The following is a 25,824-nucleotide window of genomic DNA, read 5'->3' as shown; positions in this document are numbered from 1 at the left end:
GCTCGTGGATGGTTCTAAGCAATCCAACAAAACCCTTCCATGGGTGATGGGCCTCACACCCCACCAAAACCTCAGATTCCATGTAGCGTGGTTTTCTTTCGATGTGACCATCATCATCAACGGTCCCTAAGCTTCAGATGTCAATCAATTCAATTTTTAATTTTTCAGACCGACCGCAAATCGGCAATTCAAACCGATAACATTCACGTCATGATAGAATTAGCTCTCTTACAATAAGATTTTTTCATCACAAAACTCGACCCTCATACCTTCATGTAAATATTTAGCATGTAACCTATTGGGAATTCCATTCCCCCAAGTGTGAATAAGTAAATAGAATAAAATAAAAAAGAAGTCTCATATTGAACAAAATAATAGATTGAAATACTTTATAAGTGAAATAAGACCCGTAACACACTCAACCTTAGGGTTTTGTGTGGAAATGCAGTGTCTTTTATTAATGTGCTAAACTCTTAATCTAATGTGGTTTTAAAACAAATATATCAAGCTCCTCTCATACTATAACCGTGAGACACACCCCTCACACCCTAAAATAACGCTAAAACTAATCATTTGTTGGTCATTTCAACTTCAACTATGAATAGGTCAAAGTAAAAAATCATAATGAACGTATACATTTTATACTTATATACTAGTTTTATATATATATATATGATGAAGTGAGAACAATGTTTATTATGAGAGATGAGAACATTAAATCGTGACCATTAAATCATAAATGAGTAGTTGAGATTTAATGTCATTAAATAGCCATGTGACATTTTAAAAAAGTCACGTAACTTTATGTTTTAATCTTGACCACTCATTTATGATTTAATGGTTAAGATTTGATGCCATCATCTCTCACAATAAAACACTGTTCTCACTTAATACACTATATATATATAAATTATGTTACTGGTTTTGTAAATCCTAATAATTACTTTTTCAATGAATAATTTTGATATTTTCAAAAAAAAAATTGATAGCTTTTATTACCTTCTAAAATTTCTCCTTAACTTCAAAAGTTCATATGATAAGTTCTTTAAAAAATGTGATTGTTCGGATTTCATTGGTTCAAGTGGTAAATGAGTCAAGGTCGTTTCGTTCGGCCTTTGCAGAGACGAGATCTTCCATAAGTATATATATAAGTTATCTCGTCTGTCATTACGGTGATTGCAAGATTTTTTGGCTGACTAAGATGCTATTAGACATTTTGATCTTTTAAGCTGGCCGGAAGAGGATTCTAGCTAAGTGTCTTGTAAATGAAAATGAAAAACTATTTTGCAGAGCGTGTGCATGTTGGATTCACTTTCTTTCTTTCATACAAACAAACCCTTGAGGTTGAGGGTGTAAAAGTAATATGTGTTTGTATTTGAATGTCGAGTTTTTATTTAGGAACATGGTCTGTCATTTTCTAGGGATAGAAAATACAGAGAACCTAATTCGTTTGAGATGAAATGTGGAGAGAAAGAGAGTATGCGGGTCCACCACATCATTGTCTAGCACAAAATGACAAACAGAACTGCATGAAAATTAAACTTTAACTTGTGGACACCAATCCCTGAAATTTTATTTCGCCACGTACTAGGAATATATCATTGATCACATGGACTTTTGGCACCATATGAACATGAACCAAGACCATCATGGTTTATATATTATCACCTGTTTCCACAATTCATCACATCACATCTTCTTCTGATTCTGCTTGCTCAGAGAGCTATATAGCAAATTGTGATCAGAAATTAACATACAGAAACAAAATACACCAAAGACACATATAGCAGAGAAACTCAAATTGTTTAGCTTAATTTCATTTACTTCAATGACTGAAAAGATGCTTGACTCTATGTAAGTATTGTTTATAAACATTTATTGCAATTTTTTTGATCTTTTTTCATATTAATATGCTTCCTTCCTTTAGTTTCTAACCAAAATGAGTCATGACTCATTTCATTTCAGTTATGGCAATGATTTCTTTGAGCTGGTGTGGGAAAATGGCCAACTAGGTTCATCAAATAGAACAACACCAAAGACTCCTAATAATTTGTGCATAGGGTTTTCACATCAAAGCAATATTGGCCAAGGTTCCTCTCAGATTCATGATTTGCAATTACAATCACCACAAAGCAAGAGTTCTTGTAAGAAGCCTATTGATGAATTTCGGAACTTAAGACCTATGAAAGATTGCACATACTCCTCACAACAGTGCTTACCTTATTCTGCTCCACTCAAGAAACCAAGAATGGATTCAAGCCTAACACCACTAACAAACTCACAGAAACAGAATTTTTCCAACTTTTTGATACCTGAAGTGTTTCTCAAATCCACTAATCATCACAGAAAGAGTGCAACACAGACAACAAGAATTGCACTTTCACCAAGAGTGAAGGAGATTGAACATAGCAAAGTTGAGAAATCTACTAGTAGCAAAGGTGCTACTGACAATTCCACAGTGATTGAATCAGCTAAAGGATCACATGTTCTCACAGGATTTCGAGGACAAAGATTTTTAACTACTAACAAATGGAACACCAAATCCATTGTTGAAGGAAGTGCTGCTGCACCACCACCACTTGATGAACATTCTGAAGCTGTTAGCCATAGTAACAGTTCCAATGGAACTACTCAATATGAAGCACTTGCAAAGGGAAAAGCTAAAAATGATAACTTGTGCAATGAACGAGCAATAGCTTCTTCTTCTGTATGTTCGATTGAAGCCTCATACAACCCAAACTTTGGTAGCAGGAAACATGATCAGGACAGTGATGATTCTGCATTTTTAAGTGATGTAAGTGGAAACTGGAAACAAACAGGCTATGTTTTAAGCTTCTTCTGTCATTAGTAGTAAGTAGCTACCTTCATTCTCAATAACCTGGATTTTTTTTATGCAGGATGATGAGGAAACAGAAGATTATACAGTGAAGGAAGTTCAAGCTCGAGACGGTACCAGAATCAAGAGAAGAAGAAGCGCAGAGATTCATAATTTATCTGAAAGGGTGAGCAAACATATATATAAATAAATATGTACATTTAAAACGAAGAACATCTTGAATGTAACAACTATGTCAATGTTAATTTCATCTAACTGACATAGTTGTTGATGTTTGCAGAAGCGAAGAGATAAAATCAACAAGAAGATACGGACACTGAAGGAGCTCATACCCAACTGCAACAAGGTGTGTGAGTTTGAGGCTGATTGAATTCATTGTGTTTTTATGATAAAAAAAAATAAGACCTTTTTGCACTTGTTTTAATTCTAAACGTTTTGCTTTGTATGTCTCTTAGATTGATAAAGCTTCAATGCTTGACGATGCCATTGACTATCTAAAGACCCTCAAACATCAGTTACAGGTAAAATTTGTGTTCTTTTCTATTATTTTTGGTTTGAATAACAGCAGCATACATTTTCATTCATTAGAGGACATATTTATACAAAATACATCGATTGAAGACTTAAACAAGCAACGTATCTAATGATGTTCTTCTATTCATCATTACATTGCATCACAAAGACTTCCTAATAGACTTAACTTACATAACCTAAGGAAAATACTCATTGTTAGTTATCTATCAAATTGCTTATTGCCTATCAAAAAAAAAAATCAAATTGCTTGGTTTTTAAGATATGTATTAAGCATAGTATTTTATATGAACTGCAGATTATGTCAATGGGGAGAGGGCTATGTATGCCACTTATGATGCCACCACATTTGCCTCAGTTAATGGGAGTTGGAATGGGAGGAATCCCTTGCAACCCACCACAGTTTTCAATTCCATCACTTCCTGGTTTCACAGACAACAGACTTCAGATGTTTGGTTTCTCCAACCAACAAATACCAAACATGTCAATTCCTAATACACCTTTCTTCCCTATCATTGGAAACTCTTCTTCTACACAACAACCATTTATAGCGGCGGCGGAACCATTGCCTTATTCTGCACCCTTAACAACTTTGGAGGCCTCAAACCCCAAGAACTGAAATTTTTATTCAAATCAATTGCTATGAAAGAAACTTAGAACTAAGAAAGATAGTCCTATTATTTGATTGTAGAATATCAGCAGCAGATTCTGACAGTTTGTAGTTTGATGGTTTGATTTTTATGTAGTGATGAAAAAGATCAATAGACAAAAACGTGAAATAAATTAATAGTATCGTGGATTCTTTATATCTTATGAGTTTATGCTTCACTTCTAGACCATGATAATATGACATGAGCCTTATGTTCGTGATCTCAAACTCAAGTGACATTACCTTTCGAAATTCTTCAAACAAACTTGGATTGTTGCTGGTGAATATAAGATATTTCCCATCGAAAAAAATAATTAAAATTTCTCCATTATCATGATTTGTAAATAAATAGCATACTTACTAATGCAATGAGAAAATCTGTTGTCTTAGCAGTATTTGTCAATGTGGTATTCCCTGCCCACGGTGCTTGTTTCAACTCATACGAAACTTTTTTTCAATATTAAACTTTTTTATGTTCTTTAATCACATAGCTCAAAGGTTGCTCAACATAGATATCTTCTTAAAAATACATTTGAAAATGCAGACTTCATGTCTGACTTGGTAGATTTTCCACGTGACTTGAGTTGCCAAAGTGCATAAGCTTCTTCACAGTCAAACTTTAGTTTTTTCTTGTAAAATTTTACCATAAGTTTCATTTTCTATCTTTCCACCTCTCTGTACACTCATTTTACTTCAGTTGCTTCATGGCCCTTGGGAAGAGTTGGTTCTCCATTCGCATTCTTCCATAGCTTGTCTCCTACAGTTCATTTTCATAGCTTCCTCGTAATTCAATGGCTCGCTATCTACTAGAAAACAAAGTAATTCTTCAAGATCTAGAGTGACTACATTAGACCTTTCATAAATGTCACATATATCTCATCATTCTTGACATTTTCTCTTGTTTTCTTCTTGAGATGGAGGTGAATGAGGCATAGTGACATGTTGAAATAGAACAATGGTAAGAGTAAAGCATACGTCTCCTTCTTCGGTTTCCCTTTCCCATCTAGCTTCTCCATCAGATTCCACATCATGATAAATTAAGAGTTTGGATATTTATCTGCAACATTAACTGTACACCTTCTTAAATACAGAAGCATGTTCATTACATGTATACTAACTAATAATCAAACCATGGTTCATTTTGCCAGAATGAAGCACAACAACCATAATTTTCGCTCAGATTAAACATTTTACATTTCTAAATTTGCTGTTTTTTTGGACCCTGACACCTGAGTGATCCTTGGCCTCTCAGCTGGACCATCTGAAAGCTTGAGATTTGAGAAAGCATCACTGATAAATTCAGCAGCTCCTGAAGTGTCGCTTCCTTCTGCATTGGCAATCGTCTTCTCTGGTGCAGGAACTTGAACCTCTTCCCCAAAAGCCTGCTCCAGCTTCTTGAATTCCTCTTCAATATCTTCTTCATCAACATATGCGTGTGAAGGAGTTTGCTCTGAAGACACAAAGCAAGGTGCTTAAAAAATCAAAATCCTAATTGTTGACATCAGACATACAAACATTTCCAACGATCTTGAAATTCCATGAACTCCAATATCTCAAACAATTCATTTCAGCATAAAAAATGCAAAAGCACAATTCAAATACGAGCCATAAAAGAATTGATGAAATATACCTAGTGCCTTTTCAACTTCCTTCTGGGAATCAATACTCTCTTCGAGATCTCTTAAACAAAGATCAACATCTTCTACACTGATCTTATTTTCTTTAATTGCTCGCGCTCCAATCTGCATAGCTTCTGAAACCTGCCAACAAACAATGGATCGCCATATGTAACAAAGACAAACTGCAGTTGAATACAATCATCAGATTCAGACAATATTTAAGGTAGTACCTTTTTTGTTGACTCAGCATCACTAATAATGCTGAGTACCTCCTCTACTCGGTTCAAAAATGATAAACATTTTTCTCTGCTCTGGGTGATCAACTTTAGCTCCCTTACATACCTAAGGGCCACTTTTTTGTTACCAGAATGTAGAGAAGCCAATGCTGATTTTCTTGACCTAATAGAATCAATCTGTGAGGGAACTAAGTATTTTGAGCAAACAACCTTACACTGATGTAGCATAGCCGTAAACTGGGAAAGTAGTATATGATATGAAACCTTTGTGTATAAATTTGCATAACCAATCAAATTACTTCATAGACACATTCTCATCAGATAATCCATGTCTTAAGAATGGACAACAAACAACCACGAGGGGTCCAAATCTCAATAGGTGGAAAAGGCATGTCAGTGGTTGTGTGAGAGTATTACAAAGTAGAAATTCATAAGAATGAGGATCAAACATGAAGGTGATCACATCCTAAGTGTGTTATAGATAGACCATTTTTGTGTATGAGACGGTTAGAAATATAATATAAAATTATCAATTGTCTTCACCCAATCAGCTCTTGAAACTTAGCTTATTACTTTAATTATTTAGAAGTCCCTTCAGGATACATATTCAAGTATAAAGATTCATTAAAAAAACTTACAATTCATAACGCCTGTCAATCACATCTAGTTGTTGCTGAAGCTTCTCAGTCGTCCAAATCAAGTACAGTACATCATAATCTAAATTAGATATACTGGATAACACTGCTGTTGAGAGAGAAATTTTTACCCCCTGCAAAATAAAAAATTGAAATAAGACAAGTACGTCTCACGCATAAAAACCAAATGAATATTGATGATTTCAGCCCACATTTAGGGAAAACCTATGCCATATGATTTAAAGCTTTGATTAACAAACCATAATGTCGATAGTTATTTGATGTGTCATCCAAGTCTTATGTTTCAAGAAAAAGACTTGCCTATAGGGTAGAATATCAAACGAAAGCCTTTTCTTATGATTGGCAGAACAACTTAGGTAGGTTTTTATACCTCTACAAATTCTTTCTTATGGACTGACAGATACTGCGCTGTTCTGCACCCAGACAGATACCTCAAGATTACAGATGCTTCATCCGGCCCTCCACATACATCCTGAAATTTCTTCATCGTGATGATACAAGATGAATTCCAGTGATTTTCAGATAGATGTTTAACAACTTCAGCAGCCTTATCCTACATATAAAGAAATAGAACAACATATTGAGTAATAGTCATGAAAGTGAAAACATCTATAGGAACAATCAAACAAAGCAAAACTTTTCCAACTTCTGCATAACTTAATTGACTTGCTGGCAGTGTCATTGTGTGAAAGCAAACATGAACAATCACAGAAATCATACACCATGGAAATGAACCAATGCATACAAAAGCTAAAAGGGTGTCTGAATAACCTTAAGCACAGCAGTTACAACCACAAATTCTTCAGCCACGATATCCGGCGGCGTCGCCGATCTAGTTATCAAACTGCTCACTTTTCTGAACAGTTGGGAGACTCTTCCACTCCTTGGATCCACAAGGTCCAGAGTTCTCATGATGTCACCTTCATTATACATCAGAAACTGAATTTGGATTGGAAATTAAGTTTGACCAACATAAACCCTTTGAATTTGCAAGAAATACAACAAGTGAACTGAGTCACACTCACCAGGACATGGTCAAGACACAAAGGGGTTAACCCTCCTCGATTGAACCACTCATTCTTAACCTGAAAGTTGAGAAATTAAGGTAAGAGAAGAAAAAACAAAGGGGGAAAATGGGAAAACCCTAGAATTTAGTACCTGGGAAGGTTGAACTGTGAGGAAGCGAAAATGGGTGGCGATTTTGATGATCAAATTTCTCCAGAAGAGGAAGTTGGGTTGCCAATCGGATCGTTGGCCGGAAAATGCCTTGAATCGAGCGACGGTGACCAATTCGTCGTCCCAATCAGCCACTTCCTTTGCTATGAAATCTTTCACACTCGCACTCGAATCCATTTTCTAACCACGGTTCATCAGAACCGCTAGCAACGCTTTTCGTCTTTCAAATGATTTTTTGGTCAAAACTCAATCTACCTAAAATTGTGAAAATTTACTGGTTTGATATAATGGGTCGTTGGCCCAACTATTTATTTTCATTTTCAAAAAAATAAAGCCCAAAATCAAAAAACTTTAGTATCAAATGGATAATTGGATATCGCACTTAAGTTAACTCAAGGTAATTTATACCGTGTGTGGTTTAGTCGGTAACGACGAGTTTTCTTGTAATGTGTTAATGGCGTCGGGCTAATTCTACTGTGGAGGGAGGGAGGATCAAATGCCCCCTACATCTACATGCATAGATATTTCTTCTTTAGATTGTGTTGTGTAGTGTAATAGAACATTCGGTCGTACAGAACTAAACAATGTCTCACTCCTCTTGACTCATACATATCTTGTGTCCAATAATTGGATAAATTGTTTGGGATACTATTTGTTGTATGTATGGCTAAGATGAGTATTGCTTTCCAACTTAACTGTCATCTCTTAATGAAATACTTCATAAACGAGTGAATGAAGTGAAATGATCATCTCAAAAAATTAAAAGATTTTATAGTTATATATGTATAGAAGTATATCATGCATGTTATGTGAAGAGCATAGCTAATTGTAAATGGTTTTCAAGAATTAATGATGAATGATTTGATTTAGAAGGCAACTAGCATTAACTATGATATCCCTGTTTAGAAGAGTTTGTTTAACCTTATTTTATAGCATAAACACTCATGTAAGTTATATGTCGTAGACATGCATTATGGGTTTAATGAGATTTAATAAACCCGTTGACAAGTTATTATCAAGTGAATCAACTAATGCGGCCAATTAGTTAGTTGTCCATAATTAAAGCTTTGCTTAAAAGTAGCTGGTTAAATGTTGGGAAAAAGATACTTTGTTAAATAGAGAATTAGAGATATAAACACTATGATATTCAAAATGGTTAGCATAGAACATTCTTACAGAAATTTTTCCAAATTTTGCAGCAATCAGCTACTGCATATGGATGTGTCTACGTGACCAACATTGCTATGCATAATTTAATTATTCTATCAGAATTTTATAATTTGAGTTCAGACAAACAGAAACTAAGGGATGTTTATCCTTGAAAATAGGAACTCCAATCAGGAGTTAATTTGCATCACTCAGTGGATTTCAACAGATAAATTAGGATAGCATCGTTTAATTCTAATAAAAAAAACAAAAGGAAATTGTTCTTTACACGGATTGATAGAACTTCTCAAAGAAATCTTGACATGAAGAATTGCACATAAAGAAAGTCAAATTAGTCCCTGATATAATGTAAAAAAAACAGAGAAAGAAAAACAGGTATTTTTATTAATAAAATAATAACTTCATTCCAATTTAAGAGAAAATAAACAAATCAAGGTGTAGGAAAAAAACAACAAATAGAAAGACACCTATACTTTTTTAGAGAGAAAAGAAAGCAATAGAAGGAAGGAAGCTTAATAACAATGACATCTCTCATGGGGCCTGGCTCTTATATTAAATTCAAATCCTTTTTCTCTGAACCCACTTCATTTTCTTTTCTTTCCTTCATATAATCTCTTTCTCTCACTCTCATAATACTTTACCTGTCACACTCTGGATTCAGTGCTGACATTTCTCCCAGAAATTCAACAAGCAAAAGCTTTCTGTTATCCACAAAATTTCACTCCTCATTGTGTGTTAACTTGCAAGCTGACACATGGGAAGACACTCTTGCTGTTATAAGCAGAAGCTTAGGAAGGGTCTGTGGTCACCAGAGGAGGATGAAAAACTTTTGAGACATATTACTATGTATGGTCATGGATGTTGGAGTTCAGTTCCTAAGCAAGCAGGTACTCCAACTCTTTCTCCTTCACAACACGTTTGGTTTCACGGTGAAATGTTCTAGAATCAAATTCTAATCAAAACTTACATGTTTTAACTTCTGAGTAAATGCGTCTTAGATTCTGTGCTGAGACTTAATATGTTATTAATTAATCTCCTTTACTAAATATACATAAACTGGTTTTCATTTCCATGTCAATGTGGTTCCATGGCAGGTTTGCAGAGGTGTGGTAAGAGCTGCAGGCTTAGGTGGATCAACTACTTAAGGCCTGATTTAAAGAGAGGTGCATTTTCACAAGAAGAGGAAAATCTCATCATTGAACTTCATGCAGTATTAGGGAACAGGTAAGTAAATCTCATCTTTCTTCTCCAAAAAAAAATCCATTTTTCTTTGCTCCTGTGATTAATCTTTTAATAGCATAGTTGTATCTGCTTATTTTCTCGCAGAATCAATTATGGCATCCATTATCCATGATTCATTTTGACTCTAGAATCAATTGTTGAAGGATTTACATATATACTATGAAACACTCATCCTATCTGGCCTAGTTAACTTTTTATGGTTTATTGACAGATGGTCTCAAATTGCAACACAATTGCCTGGGAGGACTGACAATGAAATAAAGAATCTGTGGAATTCTTGCTTGAAGAAGAAACTCAGGCAAAGAGGTATAGACCCTGTCACTCATAAACCACTGTCTGAGGTTGAAAATGGAAAAGAGGACAAAAACAAGAGCCAAGAGAAAGTTTCCAATGAATTGAACCTCCTGAAATCAGAGAGTTTCAAGTCTGATGCAGCTTCGTATGAACAGAATTCCTCTTCAATTGCCCCAAAGGCTTATACAACTGAGATGGAAGGTTCTTCCAGCTCCAATTGTTCTAGTAAAGACTTGCTCCTAGACAGGTTTATGAGCCAACCCCAAAATTTGATGGGAAATTATTACCCCCTTCAAATGAGTTTTGCATCCACTGATAGTGCCCCAACCAATTCAAACTCTTGTCATTGGTTCAGCCAAATTGGGAGGCCCTCTGATGTGAACTCTGAATATGCTTCTAATATTATGTCTATTCTTCCCCCAACTAGTTCTTTTTGCTACAAACCATCACTTCCCGTTCCCTTAGAAGATATTTCTACACCCTCTTTTGCTGTGAATGGATCCAATTACTGGGAAGCCAGTGCTTCCAACAATAGCAATAGCAGCAACACAAGTGATGGCATTGGCAGCAGAGAGCTGTCAAGTAGCAACATCCTTTCTTCTTCTTCTTGGGGTTTGACAGATTGTAGCTCCTCTACTGAAGAAGCCAAGTGGTGTGAGTACCTTCAAAACCCAATGTTAATGCTGGAAGCTGCACAAAATCAAACACCTTCCAAGCATTTGGTGCCTGATACTTTAGGGGCCATGTTGCCTCATTCCAAGCAGCAAGAAGAACCTTCCCAAAGTTCTAGTATCTTTTCCAAGGACCTCCAGAAGCTAACAGCAGCCTTTGAAAATATATAGCAGCAGGTTTGACATGAAGAAAGATTTTAGAGGCTCCAAGGGATCTCTGCTCATAATACATAGCATGTTTGGTTCTGGGGTAGAAAGGGATATGACTTTCCTGCAGTTACATTTTAATAAAGCCACTGCAATAACAGTTCCATAGCTGCTTGATCAAGATTGAACTGTTCAAATTTAAATTCACATTTTATATGTATAATTAATCTCTTTAAATCTAAGTGGTCCGATCTTGATGAAATAGCTATGGAGCAATGACTGCAGTGAATTTAGGAAAATTCAACTGCATCAAATCCAAATACATACTGATGGCAATGTCAATCCAAACATGCTATAAGGTGGGGTGTGTAACCAAAGATTTTGCATTTGTATATAGGTGTGTCACAGAATATTTCTTTCACCCTCTTTGCCTTTGGTAATATTTGTGTGCCAAATCATTTGTCTTAATTAGCCTTCTAGGGTGTGGGTAGAATTGCCTAATAAAGATTGCTCTGCCTTGTTTTTCTTATACTCTTTCATTGCAATAATGCATTTGTGCAATTTCCATATCTATACCATGAGAGATTTCATTTGTGCAAGGGAAGTTTCCCTTTTGTTTCAAATGGTTGGGACATACACTCCACTATGTGCAGTCAGCACTTACCAAATCCAAGGTTCAAAAGGTTGCCCCATCATTTTCTTGACAGAAGCATAATTTATTCAGTCCCATCTCAGCAAGTTTTCATTTTACTTGCATAACTATGAGGTTGTTCTAGTTCACTCTACAAAAGTACAAGTGAATGATTTTCTTCAATCAGCAAGAAAAGGACAGCACCAAAGATTAAATGTAAAAACCGGAAAAAGAAAAGATACCCCTGGATCTTCTTTTTGACATTTTCGAACATGTTGCTTACTTTATTTTAAAGACTCAGTTCGATTCTGCCACTCACAAGTCACAGCATGATTGATTACATGATTGTAACTGTTAGCATTAATTTCTTGGTGATATTTTGTTGTCTAGATGTGTGCTTCTGGATTGATTCTAGTTTCAAAATTAATATTTGGATGAAGCTTCAGATCATAGTTTATGCGATTGACATAATCAACGAGTTTCATAACATTATTTCATAGAAATTATTTTTCATATAAGTGTATTCTAACATAAATCATTTCATTTTAACTTACTCGGATCGAAACACGAATTGATTGACACTTGGATTGATGACTAACAACATGAGTACATGACTATGTGTGTCGTGTAAGTAGGGTGACACCACACTTGAGGCGGCTACTAATGAATTGAAAGTTGTTCACTTGAGGTCCGTACAATAAGATAGAGACCACCAGGGCCCAGGCTAATAAGCACCATATATGTATGTTTGCATCTTGTAGCTCCTTGATCACACTTTCAACATATCTTAAGTTATGGCTTTCAACAAAGAAACTTCCAATTTAATTTTAAGGTGCGATACAACTCAATTCCACTGTATTTTCAGGAACTGCATAAATGAGCACCAATCCAATTTGCTAGAAGTTGAAATTAAACTGAACTTGATCATTACACATATGTTTGAATATGTGTTAGAACCTTTGCAAACGGATATTGGCACGAGGAAAACAGATGATGTTTTAAGAAGTTAAGGATATTAATTGCATTTTTTAATATGTGTACATCTTCTCTTTGTGGACATTTATTTTAAAAAGTTAAGGATTGAAGAAGAAGAGTGGATAGGGCTGCAACTTTTTATTTTTGGAGGGGAAAATCTAAATTATACATATCTATGAAATCAATTTGGAGTTAACTTGTACACACCAGAAAATTTTAACTTGAAATCAATTTGAAGCCAATGTAGGTGTATTTCATGCTTCAAACACACCAGAAGATGTTAAAGTGGACGAAACTCTCGTGGATTGAGATAAATCATGTTCATGTTGTACTCAACCAATATTAACACGGACTAATTATATATGTTTTAGAGGGGATGCAAATATGTTCAATAATTGATGATATGCATAGCAGCCAAGAATTCCTTATCAAAGTACCTTTAGCAGTCCTTACGTACGTGGAGATGGACCCAGCTGAAAACTTCAATGCAAGAAAAGGCTACTTGTAATTGAATAGCTTAAAACAAGACAGAGACATGAGATTACTCATTAAGCTACCTTCGTGAGAAAACATTGCTATGCATAATTTAATTATTCTATCAGAATTTTATAATTGAGTTCAGACAAACAAAACTAAGGGATGTTTTTCCCGAGTTAATTTGCATCATTCAGTGGATTTCAACAAATAAATTAGGATAGCATCGTTTAATTCGAATAAAAAAACAAAAGGACACGCATTGATAGAACTTCTCAAAGAAATCTTGACATGAAGAATTGCACATAAAGTAAATCAAACTAGTCCCTGATATAATGTAAAGAAAACAGAGAAAGAAAAACAGGTATTTTTATTAATAAAATAATAACTTCATTCCAATTTAAGAGAAAATAAACAAATCAAGGTGTATTTTTTAAGAGGAAAAAAAACAAAAAATAGAAGGACACCTATACTTTTTTAGAGAGAAAAGAAAGCAATAGAAGGAAGGAAGCTTAACAATGACATCTCTAGTGGGGCCTGGCTCTTATATTAAATTCAACTCCTTTTTCTCTGAACCCACTTCATTTTCTTTTCTTTCCTTCATATAATCTCTTTCTCTCACTCTCATAATACTTTACCAGTCACACTCTGGATTCAGTGCTGACATTTCTCCAAGAAATTCAACAAGCAAAAGCTTTCTGTTCTCCAGAAAATTCCACCCCTCATTGTGTGTTAACTTGCAAGCTAACACATGGGAAGACACTCTTGCTGTAAAAAGCAAAAGCTTAGGAAGGGTCTGTGGTCACCTGAGGAGGATGAAATTTTTTTGAGACATATAACTATGTATGATCATTGATGTTGGAGTTCAGTTCCTAAGCAAGCAGGTACTCCAACTCTTCCTCCTTTACAGCATGTTTGGTTTCACAGTGAAATGTTCTAGTGTCAAATTCTAATTACTAATTAGAACTTACATGTCTTTAACTTATGACCTAGGAGGACAATAACATCATCAACTAACATGATGGATTGCTCAATCTAAGACTACTGAGTCACATAAATCCTATAACAATCCCTTAAAACCTTTTACAATCCACATTAAATCAAATCCTAATAAACTAAAGATTTTAGCCCAAAATATAATGAGCCAAATCTCAACACATTCAAATCAACCTCAAGTTGGCCATCAGAAAATCTAATGGGAATGTAATCTATGCTCATGGGGGTAAGGATTTCATGGACTTACTCTTAAGTTTCCTTACATTACCCTTAGGTGCTGTGATACAATTATTGGGAGCCAAATCTGATTTGGGAGGCCTTGATGAGTTTTACACCAGTATAGCTGACTTACCCGTTAGTTCTCTGCTGTCTGAAACTGTACACAAGGACAACCTCACTCACCCTTCAATTCCTCACCACCTTCACTTAGCCGGCCAAAAAATCTTGCCGTCTCACCCCCCTGACTCTTAGTTCTTGACTCTGTTATTCGTACCACAACTCGTGCCTTTCATGCCACGAGGTATGCTGTTAGTAATTTCTATACGTTGTAATCTACTATCTCTGCGATTGTATAGAATTGCTTGGGACTCATCATGATATGACATCATGAGGATATCATCATCTTCAGACATGCACACAGCCATCAGCCCAGAGAAAAATTCTGGGTAACCAGAATTTTGAAGATATTGATAACTAACCTTCACCAATTGAGTCCAAGATTTCTCAACACCAAACTCTTCCATTTGCCAAACAACGAAATGAGTGAGCTCATAATCGTGAGAAACACATAGGCAGTCCCTCAAAACCCCAAGAACTTGACCAGAACAAATGACTTGAGCAGAAGGATAAGGCAGAGACAAGTGTGCATATGTCTCCTTGCCCAAATCAAGTGAAACTATATGATGACCCTTCAATTCATCACAAGCTACCCAATTAAGAGTACCAGTGACTCAAGTAAACTCCATCTTGTGTCCATTGCATCGGATCAGTAATACCAGGGAAGGGTTGAAACTTGAATGCTTCTCCAACTATTGTCACCCATGGGTCGGGTTATTTTCATAGAAACTCAGCACCTTGTAGGTATGAGTTAAATAATCATAGCCAAACCCAAAATCAATCCTCTCAAAGTCAAAGCCCCTCGTTCCGAGAAATTGACCCCGTAGCGGGGTTCCACACACGAACCGAAAATTCTCCTTCGCTCAAACTGAGTATGGAGATTAAACCATTGCAGGAACCAAAGACACGGTCAGAGACACTGACACCGTTTTTCAATTCGTAGAGAGAATTTTGTGGAGCTGCTAAATTGGGAGAAGGGTTTTGTATGAGAGAACTTACAGAAAACGATGAGGCGTATCTTCGACCGGAATCGAGGATGATGGTAGAAAACATGAACCGGAGGCGGGTAAAATCGGCGGTTTTAGCAGATGATCGGTGAAGGTGAAGGTTGGCGAATTGGGGATCTGAGATGAGGGAATTTCAGGACTTGCACACGCACTTGAATCGTAGGAGAGGTTTTCCTTTCCAAAACCCACACAGTCACTCTTCTCTTTCTTTCCGACGGCGACGACCACCGAGAATCGAGAGGATTATTGCGGCGGCGGGTTCATCGTTGATGATGCTTCCGCCGGTGGCATCTCATGGTCTTTCTCACTCTGATCGCCCTACCCCTCTACTCCTCGCTCACAGTACCCCAGAATCAAAACCCTAGAACACGCTGATCGCTGCTTTCACTCGTCTCCGTGTTTCAATCGAATCAGAGGCTAATGCTGGTGAATCCCTTTCACCATTCACTACCAATCTCGCCTTTTCTTTCATCTTCTTCGACCACCCCGCACGGGTTCAACCTTCATCTCTTGTTTTCGTTCATTTCGACGGTTCTTGACTTCCACCCTCAACTAACTTTCAATCTCAACCCTAACATTAGGGTTCTTGGTCCGATTCCCACCCAATTTTCACTGTGGGTTTCTTGATTCAACATGAAAGGATCAAAAGATTGGGAGCTTCATTTCTGCTTGATTTGATTTTGTGAGACATAGTAGATGTTGGAGTGGATGAATTTGAAATTCAAGAAAGGGCACTCAGTATGTTAGAGAGTGATTTTCTGTTTTGTTCTAATTTACTAGAAGGCTATATTTATTAATTCTGTTTATGTGGAGAGTTGGAGAGCGCTTGGATCCTTGGATAATTTCTTCTATGGTTAATTTTATTTTTGGCTTTTGTTTTCCTTAGCCATCTTTTTAGCTGTTTTGTATGAAATGGAAGTATGTCTGACCCGTGTTGATGAATAAAACCATATGATGAATATGTCCCTTAAGTCTCGAGAATGGTAATTTCGATTGCGGACTCGTGTTGCCTTTGTCACTGTCCCTTTTTCGGATGATGGTAATTTGAGGGCTAAGCCTTCTTGGGTTGCCTAAAGGCTTCCCATTTCTTAGTCTGCAAGTCCCTAAAACGATATGATGAATATGTCCCTTAAGTCCCGAGAATGGTAACGTGTTGCCTTTGTCACTGTCCCTTTTCCGGATGATGGTAATTTGAGGGCTAAGCCTTCTTGGGGTGCCTAAAGGCTTCCCATTTCTTAGTCTACAAGTCCCTAAAACGATATGATGAATATGTCCCTTAAGTCCCGAGAATGGTAATTTCGATTGCGGACCCGTGTTGCCTTTGTCACTGTCCCTTTTCGGATGATGGTAATTTGAGGGCTAAGCCTTCTTGGGGTGCCTAAAGGCTTCCCCTTTCTGAGTTTGCAAGTCCCTAAATAGAGATGGTTAATCCCGTTGGCTAAAATAGTGGACCCTTGTTGCCTTTATCTTTTGGGATGATGATAATTTGAGGGCTGATCCTTCATGAGGGATCCAAACAAATAATAAATGACATTTAACATTTGACGTAAATCATCAATGTGAGTCCCTAAAATGGTTAATCATGTGATCGATGACTTTAAAGTCACGAAAGTGCATTATGATTATGGACCCGTGTTGCCTTTCTCCCTGTCCCTGCTTTCTTTCTTTTCGGTTAATGATATTTTTAGGGATGAGCCTTCTTCTGGTGCATAAAGGCTTCCCCTTTTGACAAACGAGTAATTTGAGGGATCCAAACCAACATTTGGGGGAAATAATTGATGCAAGTCTCTAAAACGAGACGGTTTTTAAATCTTGATAATCAATGGGACTTAACCATTCGTGCTTTACGGTGGTGATCGCGATGATCTTGTTGTGGGTGATATTGCTTCTGGAAATTTTGGTTCATGAGGGGAAATTGACTGATGGACTTGCTGCTTTGCTTATATTGTGGACCTTCTATTTATTGAGTTTCTTTTCTGCTGCGCCATAAGGTCTTTGTTATAATTTTTGCAGTTTCCCTTATTTGTTATAATTTTTGCAGCAAATGAGCTTTCTGCTTTGAAATTAAGAAACTTTGTTTCTCTTATTAATAGGTGTACTCAAACTATAGGTTTTTTTTGTTTTCTGTTCGTTTCATTTACTTTACTGTTATTCCATCATCAATATAATTGTTATTTTGAATTTTCATACTTATTATTATTATTTTTTTGGTGTAGGAATGGAACTGTGACTTCATATTGGTGCTGAAAGTTTACATTTTGAAGTTGTAACTTGGGGAGTAGTGACTTATTTTATGACCCATCATGGAGATACAGACTTCTGGCAGGCCAATTGGGTCCTTGCTAGAGAAAGTCCTTTGTATGATTATTCTGTCATCCGATTACTTCAAGGAGCTCTATCGCTTAAAAACATACCATGAAGTTATTGATGAGATCTACAATCAAGTTGATCACGTGGAACCATGGATGACGGGGAATTGTCGTGGTCCTTCAACTTCTTTCTGTCTTCTTTACAAGTTCTTTACAATGAAGCTCACTGTCAAACAAATGCACGGGCTATTGAAACACCCTGATTCTCCTTACATAAGAGCGGTATGTAGAGGTTCCTGAAAATGTATAGGGAACTTTTCTGGTTAAAGTGGTGAGAAGTGAAATAATCGTGTGTTCATTGTGGTGCATTTGTGTCTGTGCATGTACTTTTTTTTTTCTTTATGCGTGAAGATCTTTTTCACAATTTTATATTTGTAGGATCTGATGAATTAATACTTACCTTCATAATTGACCATCTTGTGTGTCAAGACTAGAGAAGATTAATCCTCATGACTCATGATACAATTTGATTTGATTGTATATGATTTCACTTGTTTGTTGTATAATATATCTTAAATTATCATAATTGAGTCTGAGTTGAGTGTGTTAGTGGGTTTTTATCTTAAATTATCATTTATGATTGCCAATGTGACACGTTCGTCCTCATCCCATAATTTGGAGTTGTATGAGGGGCTTTCAGTATCTTTGGACATGAACATTTTACACCTACCAGTAATTTCTGATAAGTACTAGTTCAAAAGTATCTTCCTTTTTTTTTCACGGCTTTTTTAATGTCTTTTTCTAAGACCACTACAGTCTACACTCTAGTTTCCAGTTAGAAAGTGAGTTTTTTTTTCATCTAGTTGGTCACTGAAAGTCAAAAGTTATCAATTAATTCTGTTAAGATTAGATTGATCCCTCAAAATACGAATCCCCAGTACTTATATCCTCTATGGAGTCTGCACATTACTGAACTTGAGGGATCAGATTGCTAGACATAGGGAGATTGAGAGACCAAGAATAAAGATTGAAGTTGGAACGAAAAAAAGTGTTTCTGTTAATTGAAAATCAAGAATGAAGAAGAGTATCAGGAACAATTGAATAACAAGTGTATCTTTCGGGGACCAAAATGAGTTTTTTCCCATCTGTCCCATCTTTTCTTCATTGTCCTTCAGAGGTTTAGCTAATATTTGTCCTTCATATCATCAATTTTATATTCTTTTCTCACCTGCAAATTTTATGTACCAGTTGATTGTTTGCGATGATAACTTTCTTTTGCACAATGCTAGATAAATCCAGTTCTCACTTTTACACCTTGAGCACTTGTGTCTGCAGTGGACATGTTTTTAAGTCTCGGGAGCTGTATTTATTCCTGTTTGTTCTATTTGTCTTTTATTCTTTTAAGGTTATCCTTTATGTAGCTTAATTTCTTGGAGATCTCCTAGAATGATTTAGGCAAGAGTGGTGAATAATTTATTTCTAATTGCAATATGTGTCTTTGATAGTTATAACATAAAAAAGAAATATTTTGTAACATCTGTGGCATGGCACTATTATCATGTAGACACATACTAACTACTATTATGTAATGCGCAGCTGTCCATCCGGTAACACGGGAGGTTCATTGTCAAATGTCTTTTATTCAGGATATTATTACCATGCCATTTGCATAACATTTTTGCATGTACTTTTATACTTGATTATTATAAAAAAACTTGCTGACATTTTTGCATATACTTTTATACTTGATTAGTTGACATGTTCCTTGTTCCGGGTCTAGACGCAAGAGGTAGTTTGAAGTTCTCTGTAATGGCTGGCTTGTTGGTGCCTAATTGTAAGAGGGTTTGTTGATACAGTATGCTGAGAACTATGAAGTAGTACCAAAGATTTATATGATATTTTGTGCAATGGCAACCCTTTCTTTTTCAATAAATGAATATTTTTCTGGGTTAGGGGTACCTGTTTCTCCTACTGGAAAGCGCTGGGGGGGCTTTATGTTCCTAAATGATGTTTTGAAATTGAATGATTCAAACATATTCATACTCTTGGTTTAAATATAGAAGTAGCAAGTTCAAGAACTTTAAAATATGAAATTGTGCGTATCTGTACAATGAATAGGTTGTGTACAGAGGTGATGTTTGCCTCATTATTCAATCTCTGAAATAGGGGATATTGTTAATGGTTTAGAACAATTCAAGCAATGCAAAAGAGTTATTTTGTGTGGTGCTACACTTCTCAACTGATTCCAACATGACTCTCATGGGCTAAAGTCTTGTGTTCCACTTTTTGCTTGAAATTTGCTGAAAACTTGATTGTATTTGTTTTTCTAAATTTTTTCACCATATCCCCATTTTGCAGATACCGAAAAATGTGTAAATGGCCAGAGAAGTTCCCCATCAAGGAGGAGGATTTCCAGCGATATGATGAGTGGGTTGATTGAAGAACTATGATCACATTTTTGCACTCAAAACAATTAATTTTCTTTCCTCACTGTGTATCCCATTTTTGTGTTAAATAGGGATTTTCTGACTGTTGAGCATCTCCTGGATCATACATAAATAACAGCGTGCTATATGTTGTAATAGAATTTCGTGCGCTGCCGCCAATCTAGTGAAGCAGTATAGCCGAAGAGTTAAGGCTCCTTTGGGATTTGGGGCTGCTTCATTCTTGTCTCAGTCTATGAACATGTCTGGTGCTGTGGGTGGCAAGTCCTTCATTGCTTCTGCAAGGATAACGGGTGGTCCCTCTGTGGATGAGGTGATATATCAAGTTCTTATCTTTCTGGAATATTTTACCTTTATTGCTTTTCTTCAAAATTCCCCTTTTAAATATGAGTTTGGTTGACTTTTCTTTGTGTTTATCTTCCTCCACTTAAGAAACAATGTTATTAACTCAGACCCAATGATGTTTATGCTCCTTTAATCAATTGGCAGTATGTATTATATAATTAAAAATCTTGCCTCATTGCCCTTAATTAGAAGTTTGATGGTCTTTTGGTGTTGATAACTGGATAATGAATAGGTCATATACTCAGTACAGAGGTGATGTTTGCCTCATTATTCAAGCTCTGAAATAAGGAGGATATGGACTGGTGTGTAGAACAATTCAAGCAATGCAAAAGAGTTATTTTGTCAAGTGTTGCACTCTTTTTGCTCAACTGATCCATCTGCTATGTTGTCAACATGATGGCTAAAGTCTTGTTTTCCACTTGTTGCTTGAAATTTGATGAATATTTAATTGTATTTTTATTTTCTAATTCTTTGCACCATATTCACATTTTGCAGATACTTAAAAATGTGGAATGGCCAGGGCAGTTCCCCTTCAAGGAGGAGGATTTTCAGCGATATCATGAGTAAGTTGATTGAAGAATTATGATTACATTTCCCCCTCAAAGCAATTAACTTGCTTTAATATCCGCAGTGTGTTGTAAATTTGTTTGTGCAAAATAGGAAGCTTCTGACGGATGAACAACTCCTGTATCATACATAAAGGACAACTAACCCTGTTCGTAATTGAATTTTGTGCACATTATGGAATCTTGACCTAGCAATTTATGGATTATGCAGTACAATTCCTTGTTACTGGGAAGACATGTTGGCATGCGTTTTATCTTCAAAATTTATTTCCTTAAGGAAGTTATGATTCTGAACTAAACAGATCTTTCTATTTCCTTTATCTGTATATGATCGTTATCAATTACTAAAGTTACTATCAACTATAATGGGTTTACAATCTCTGTTATATCAATATTGTAGAATTTAGGTAATGAAGCATGAGTTAAATGTGAAAGATAACTACTTTCTATTAATATGTGGAATTATGTCCCCGAAGGTTAGCTCAAGTGGTAAGAGCTAGGGGACATAAGGGTTTGGGAGGGTGAAGGGTCCAGGGTTCGAACCCTGAGGATGACTAATTTACTAACATTACTAACAACTGACATTTGCCTATAAAAAAAAGTATGTGGAATTATGTTATTGAAGCTAATGTTTTGCTTTTGTTCATGTCCTTACTTTTTATACTTTCGGATAATGGTAATTTGAGTGTTGAGCTTTCTTGGGGTGCCTAAAAGCTTTCCGTTTTTTGAGTATGCAAGTGCCTAAAACGAGATAGTTAATCAAGTGAACGATGACCCTAAAGTCGCGAGAATGTTAATTTCAATTGTGGACCCTTGTTTCCTTTGTTTTTGTCCCTGTGTGTTTATACTTTCGGATGATGGTAATTTGAGGGTTGAGCCTTCTTGGGGTGCCTAAAGGCTTCCCCTTTTTGAGTATGCAAGGCCCTAAAATGAGACGGTTAATCATGTGAACGATGATCTAAAGTCGCGAGAATGCTAATTTCGATTATGGGCCCTTGTTGCCTTTGTCCCGGTCTCTGCTTTTTATCATTTCGGATGATGATGGGAATTTGAGGGATGGGCCTTCTTGGGGTGCCTATAGGCTTCCCCTTTTGAGGATGCAAGTCACTAAAACTAGTCAGTTAATCATGTAAACGAGACAGTTGATCATCCTGGAGCAAAAGGATGATACACCACCAGCATCTGTGTGCTCTCTGAGTCCTCTCACCAGTTCTGGGTTTGGGCATTGGGGGTACTTGGCTATTTTTGTTCCCATTGCAGGACCATCACTTCCAGAAAATGCTTTCTTGATGTAATCCTTCTCCAAACCAAGGTTTTCACTCATGAGCCCAGATAAGTCCTCTGCCAGTTGAATGAGTTTTTCAATGTACTGTTCCATTGTTTGCCTACATGCATTTACATATCCTTGTATCAGGTTATGTGCATCTTAAGATTGAGAATTGTGCATTCCACTATGTTTGTGTGTTTGTTTGAGAGAAAGAGATAGAGATTTTGAGTTGACTAACCGAAGCTCCTCAGAGGTTTGAAATCTGCTTGATGTTAGAGGTAGGACGATGCCAAATGAAGAAAGCACTTCCCCAATCTATATCAGAAGCATTCTGTTTTTTCTCCAAGCTCTTTGCTTTCTCAGACTCGTAGAAGCTTTGCTTCAGGTTTTCCTCATAGTGAGTGTTAATCAGCTGCTTCACCTTCTCCATCAGGTTCTTGTCAATTCCATGGTTTTCAATCTGCATAAACAATCTATGACAGGGATAGCCATTTCTGTGCGAAAGATTTTGTTTGCTGAAGAGATATAACTACTAACTCGACAGGGTATATATAGGGCTACAAAATGATTTAAAACTCTCTTAACACTCTAACTAGAAGCTACTTAAAGTAATTTGAAAGTTTACAATTGTTAGAAAAGACTTAAAGTGATTGGATATTTTGTTAAGAGTGCCTTTAGAATGACACATCCAAGCAAATTTTGCTATGTTCAGATCATTTACATTTTTTATCATTTGTTTGGATCAGCAACTAGATTTTTGCTTGTAAACCAAGTCTTTAACTTACTGCTTTTGGAGTCTAATTTCACATGTGGGTATCTCTAAATACATAGCTTTGGGATAAACTCTCAAATTGAGAGTGATGATTAGGTAATACTTTTATAAAGTAGTGACTCGTGATTCAAATCTCTTAACAAGTTAGCTCACACTTCTCTAATCAACTAATGTTTAGGTAGTCCAATATTATTGTTGTACACATAATATTTTAACTAATCAAGTGTGTTTGGATACCAGTTGAGTGCAACTTTAATGAATATCTCAATCTATAAAAAGAGTTTCATCCACTTTTTATGCTGAAGTGCGTGTTAACGTATCCTTACTCTTGTGCGAATGTTATGTATCCCCAAACCAGGGGCTGTGGCAAAGACTGAGGTAACACTCAAAGCAAAACGGAGAAAGGGAAGGTGGAGCTAATCAACCAGTGGGCGGTTTTGGCTGGATACTATTGTAAGTTGTAACATGCTGAATCAGTCCCTAAGCCTAACCGGTGAGACATAAAATTGGAGGGTAATTCATTATTCAATATTCATTAGTTTATACCAACCGCACACTATATGTGAATGTCCTAGAAACTAGAAACCAGGTTTTCATATTTCAATTCACAGAAGAATTCAATGTTCTGTTTTCAGATTTTCCTAATTGTATGCTACCAACAATTCATAGTTCCAAACAAACGCTGTTGATTCTGTAATCTAGCAAGTTACAAAGATGATTTATGGACATTTTTCAGTGTTGTTGGCATCCGATTGATTCGAAGCCTGATTCAATTTGAAAAATAATTCGTACACAGTTTAATTACAGCTCCACCTAATAAGATATAATAGTAGAAGAGAGAAAATGTGTGATATAAACAGATAATGTGATAGGAAAAGAAGAATGAGAAAGAGAAAGAAAATGTAAATGAGATGTAAGAGATAGTTGGTTGGGGCTGTCAACGGACCATCATTTTCTGCAGCATGATGTTCCAGATGTGAGGGGTAAGGGTAGGAAGGCTGTCTCAGCAATATGGATTGCCACCATTGGAGCTATTTGGAATCTGAGAAATGGGGTGCTGTTTAGGGGAGAATCAGTGGACATTGAGAGGGTAGTTGATGGAATTCATTCAGAGTTTGGCTTGGGATCAAAGCCAACGACCCATCCTTTGGAGTTTCAACTTTTGAATGGATTGGGAATCCACGGGTTTGCTTGGAAATGTTGTAAACCGTGCAGATTTTGCCTTAGTTTTTTATGGAATCTCGTGCAACAATGCTGGGTGTGTGATATTGGTTACTTAGTTAGTTGTGCTGGTATTGTAATGTTTTTGTGCTTTGCTTTTACTTGGGTATCTGATAAATTGGTTGCAGATATGGTTTTAAGTAACCATTTGAAGGATTGCATTAGGGGTGGCGTTTTGGCAATGTGAATTTGAGTTGCAGGCTTGGTGTCATGATGGGTCCACTTCATTACAGATGGCATTATTTCTCAATGTGCTTTTTTCTTATTGAAGGCTTTTGGATGTTGAAGTTTCTGGGCAGATTTGGACTGGGTAGTGGAACATTGGATTTTTGGCCTCTAGTCTCTTAGTTCTGTCTTCTAATTCTCCTTGGAGGGTAACTCTAGATTTTAGAAAAAATTGTACTCTTTTTTCCTTTACCGGGTTTTCCTAAGGGTTTTTTTTTATCCTGATAAAGTTTTAATGAGACTTATTTTTTAGAATCTTCTTTCAAGGATGCGGTGGGTTAGGTTATCCTTAGCAGTAGAAGGAATTTTATTATTGTAAAGTTTGTTGCTTCTCTTTTAATTTTCCTTCTCTTCTTTATCTATTGGGTTGAAGTTAGGTTATGTTCAGATTTTTTTATTTTTTTCTGCATCAAAAAACTACAACAAAAGCTAATCTAAACAACAGCAAAGGGAGTCTAACACACAAAAGGCCGGGTTTGCGGCCAATGTTCCCATCTAGCAAGGTGGTCAGTAGGGTAGTTACATTCCTGCGGGATTCTTTTCAAAACAACACTCCAATGGTCCTTAGTTGGCAATTCTTTAATCTCCCCAATGACCCGAGGAGCATGATCGATTTTTTGGATTTATTATGTTCTGTGAATACTTATTGATGTTTTCCTTTGGGTTACATCTAACCTTCTTATATTACCTATTTTTTCTATTTTGATTTAGGTCATTAAATACTTACATTAGTAAATTGTGTGGTTTGTTCTAACGGTTTTTAACCACCACTAACCATCCGAATTGCAAATATGTCATCATGTATTTAGTCATGGTAAAAAATCACCAAAAACATAACCTCCACGAAACAGTTTTTTTGGTTGTGTGTGTGAGTGGAAAGAATAAAAAATTAACACATCACCTCTAATCAGTGACATGTTATTTACCAAAAAGTGACATGTTAAATGCTAATGTGGAACTCCACCTGCCACATTACATTTTTTGTAACAAATGTTAACGTTCGGGCCTAAAATCATACTACTTTCAAATATG

General features: G+C 36.2%; 5 protein-coding genes and 1 long non-coding RNA gene across 17 annotated transcripts; 3 read left to right on the top strand and 3 right to left on the bottom strand.

Moving 5' to 3' along the window:
- Positions 1–1,666: 1,666 nt before the first annotated feature.
- LOC130730985 (transcription factor PHYTOCHROME INTERACTING FACTOR-LIKE 15) lies at positions 1,667–4,250 on the top strand. Its single transcript, XM_057583157.1, has 6 exons — positions 1,667–1,854; positions 1,966–2,794; positions 2,898–3,002; positions 3,117–3,182; positions 3,292–3,357; positions 3,666–4,250. Exons 1-6 carry the CDS (start codon positions 1,829–1,831, stop codon positions 3,984–3,986), a joined length of 1,413 nt encoding a protein of 470 aa, XP_057439140.1. The 5' UTR covers positions 1,667–1,828; the 3' UTR covers positions 3,987–4,250.
- A 796-nt stretch (positions 4,251–5,046) lies between these two features.
- On the bottom strand, positions 5,047–7,951 carry LOC130730983 (uncharacterized). Its single transcript, XM_057583156.1, has 8 exons — positions 7,686–7,951; positions 7,553–7,612; positions 7,299–7,466; positions 6,898–7,080; positions 6,510–6,640; positions 5,866–6,034; positions 5,647–5,776; positions 5,047–5,466 (listed from the first exon to the last, which is right to left on the bottom strand). The coding sequence occupies exons 1-8, from the start codon at positions 7,878–7,880 to the stop codon at positions 5,207–5,209; spliced, it is 1,296 nt and encodes a 431-aa protein (XP_057439139.1). The 5' UTR covers positions 7,881–7,951; the 3' UTR covers positions 5,047–5,206.
- A 1,464-nt stretch (positions 7,952–9,415) lies between these two features.
- Positions 9,416–11,753, top strand: LOC130730982 (transcription factor MYB61-like). The gene is made up of 3 exons (XM_057583155.1): positions 9,416–9,757; positions 9,965–10,094; positions 10,324–11,753. The coding sequence occupies exons 1-3, from the start codon at positions 9,625–9,627 to the stop codon at positions 11,246–11,248; spliced, it is 1,188 nt and encodes a 395-aa protein (XP_057439138.1). The 5' UTR covers positions 9,416–9,624; the 3' UTR covers positions 11,249–11,753.
- A 2,145-nt stretch (positions 11,754–13,898) lies between these two features.
- On the top strand, positions 13,899–25,047 carry LOC130730980 (pre-mRNA splicing factor SR-like 1). 12 transcript variants are annotated; one of them, XM_057583153.1, is made up of 8 exons: positions 13,899–14,188; positions 17,860–18,234; positions 20,311–20,379; positions 20,471–20,709; positions 20,974–21,043; positions 21,237–21,304; positions 21,402–23,007; positions 23,705–25,047. In XM_057583153.1, exons 2-3 carry the CDS (start codon positions 17,947–17,949, stop codon positions 20,326–20,328), a joined length of 306 nt encoding a protein of 101 aa, XP_057439136.1. In that variant the 5' UTR covers positions 13,899–14,188; positions 17,860–17,946; the 3' UTR covers positions 20,329–20,379; positions 20,471–20,709; positions 20,974–21,043; positions 21,237–21,304; positions 21,402–23,007; positions 23,705–25,047. The 12 variants fall into 12 exon arrangements, with proteins under 12 accessions (XP_057439136.1, XP_057439137.1, XP_057439133.1 ...); XM_057583154.1 differs by having other exon boundaries at positions 20,974–21,146; XM_057583150.1 differs by lacking the exon at positions 20,974–21,043.
- LOC130730981 (uncharacterized) lies at positions 14,373–15,772 on the bottom strand. The gene is made up of 2 exons (XR_009016540.1): positions 15,636–15,772; positions 14,373–15,504 (listed from the first exon to the last, which is right to left on the bottom strand). It is a non-coding gene; the product is annotated as an uncharacterized LOC130730981 (long non-coding RNA).
- LOC130726346 (1-aminocyclopropane-1-carboxylate oxidase 1-like) lies at positions 22,425–24,807 on the bottom strand. Its single transcript, XM_057577602.1, has 3 exons — positions 24,670–24,807; positions 22,865–23,034; positions 22,425–22,692 (listed from the first exon to the last, which is right to left on the bottom strand). The coding sequence occupies exons 1-3, from the start codon at positions 24,805–24,807 to the stop codon at positions 22,425–22,427; spliced, it is 576 nt and encodes a 191-aa protein (XP_057433585.1).
- Positions 25,048–25,824: the final 777 nt, after the last annotated feature.

The sequence above is a fragment of the Lotus japonicus genome, chromosome 1 (assembly GCF_012489685.1).
Source record: "Lotus japonicus ecotype B-129 chromosome 1, LjGifu_v1.2".
Classification (NCBI taxonomy): Eukaryota; Viridiplantae; Streptophyta; class Magnoliopsida; order Fabales; family Fabaceae; genus Lotus; species Lotus japonicus.
This window is presented reverse-complemented; position numbering and strand designations above follow the sequence as displayed.

Excerpts from the sequence above, each read along its gene's own strand:
- LOC130730985 (XM_057583157.1), top strand. The coding sequence starts at position 1,829 with ATGACTGAAAAGATGCTTGACTCTAT. Across the intron at positions 1,855-1,965 it reads GAAAAGATGCTTGACTCTAT|TTATGGCAATGATTTCTTTG; the intron begins GTAAGTATTGTT and ends ATTTCATTTCAG. Across the intron at positions 2,795-2,897 it reads ATTCTGCATTTTTAAGTGAT|GATGATGAGGAAACAGAAGA; the intron begins GTAAGTGGAAAC and ends TTTTTTATGCAG.
- LOC130730983 (XM_057583156.1), bottom strand. The coding sequence starts at position 7,880 with ATGGATTCGAGTGCGAGTGTGAAAGATTTCATAGCAAAGGAAGTGGCT. Across the intron at positions 7,081-7,298 it reads TTGTAACTGCTGTGCTTAAG|GATAAGGCTGCTGAAGTTGT; the intron begins GTTATTCAGACA and ends CTTTATATGTAG. Across the intron at positions 6,641-6,897 it reads ATAAGAAAGAATTTGTAGAG|GGGGTAAAAATTTCTCTCTC; the intron begins GTATAAAAACCT and ends TTTATTTTGCAG.
- LOC130730982 (XM_057583155.1), top strand. The coding sequence starts at position 9,625 with ATGGGAAGACACTCTTGCTGTTATAAGCAGAAGCTTAGGAAGGGTCTG. Across the intron at positions 9,758-9,964 it reads TTCAGTTCCTAAGCAAGCAG|GTTTGCAGAGGTGTGGTAAG; the intron begins GTACTCCAACTC and ends GTTCCATGGCAG. Across the intron at positions 10,095-10,323 it reads CATGCAGTATTAGGGAACAG|ATGGTCTCAAATTGCAACAC; the intron begins GTAAGTAAATCT and ends GTTTATTGACAG.
- LOC130730980 (XM_057583146.1), top strand. The coding sequence starts at position 17,947 with ATGGAGATACAGACTTCTGGCAGGCCAATTGGGTCCTTGCTAGAGAAA.
- LOC130726346 (XM_057577602.1), bottom strand. The coding sequence starts at position 24,807 with ATGCCATCTGTAATGAAGTGGACCCATCATGACACCAAGCCTGCAACT. Across the intron at positions 23,035-24,669 it reads CCAATTTATCAGATACCCAA|ATTGAAAACCATGGAATTGA; the intron begins GTAAAAGCAAAG and ends TTGTTTATGCAG. Across the intron at positions 22,693-22,864 it reads GGAAGTGCTTTCTTCATTTG|GCAAACAATGGAACAGTACA; the intron begins GCATCGTCCTAC and ends AAATGCATGTAG.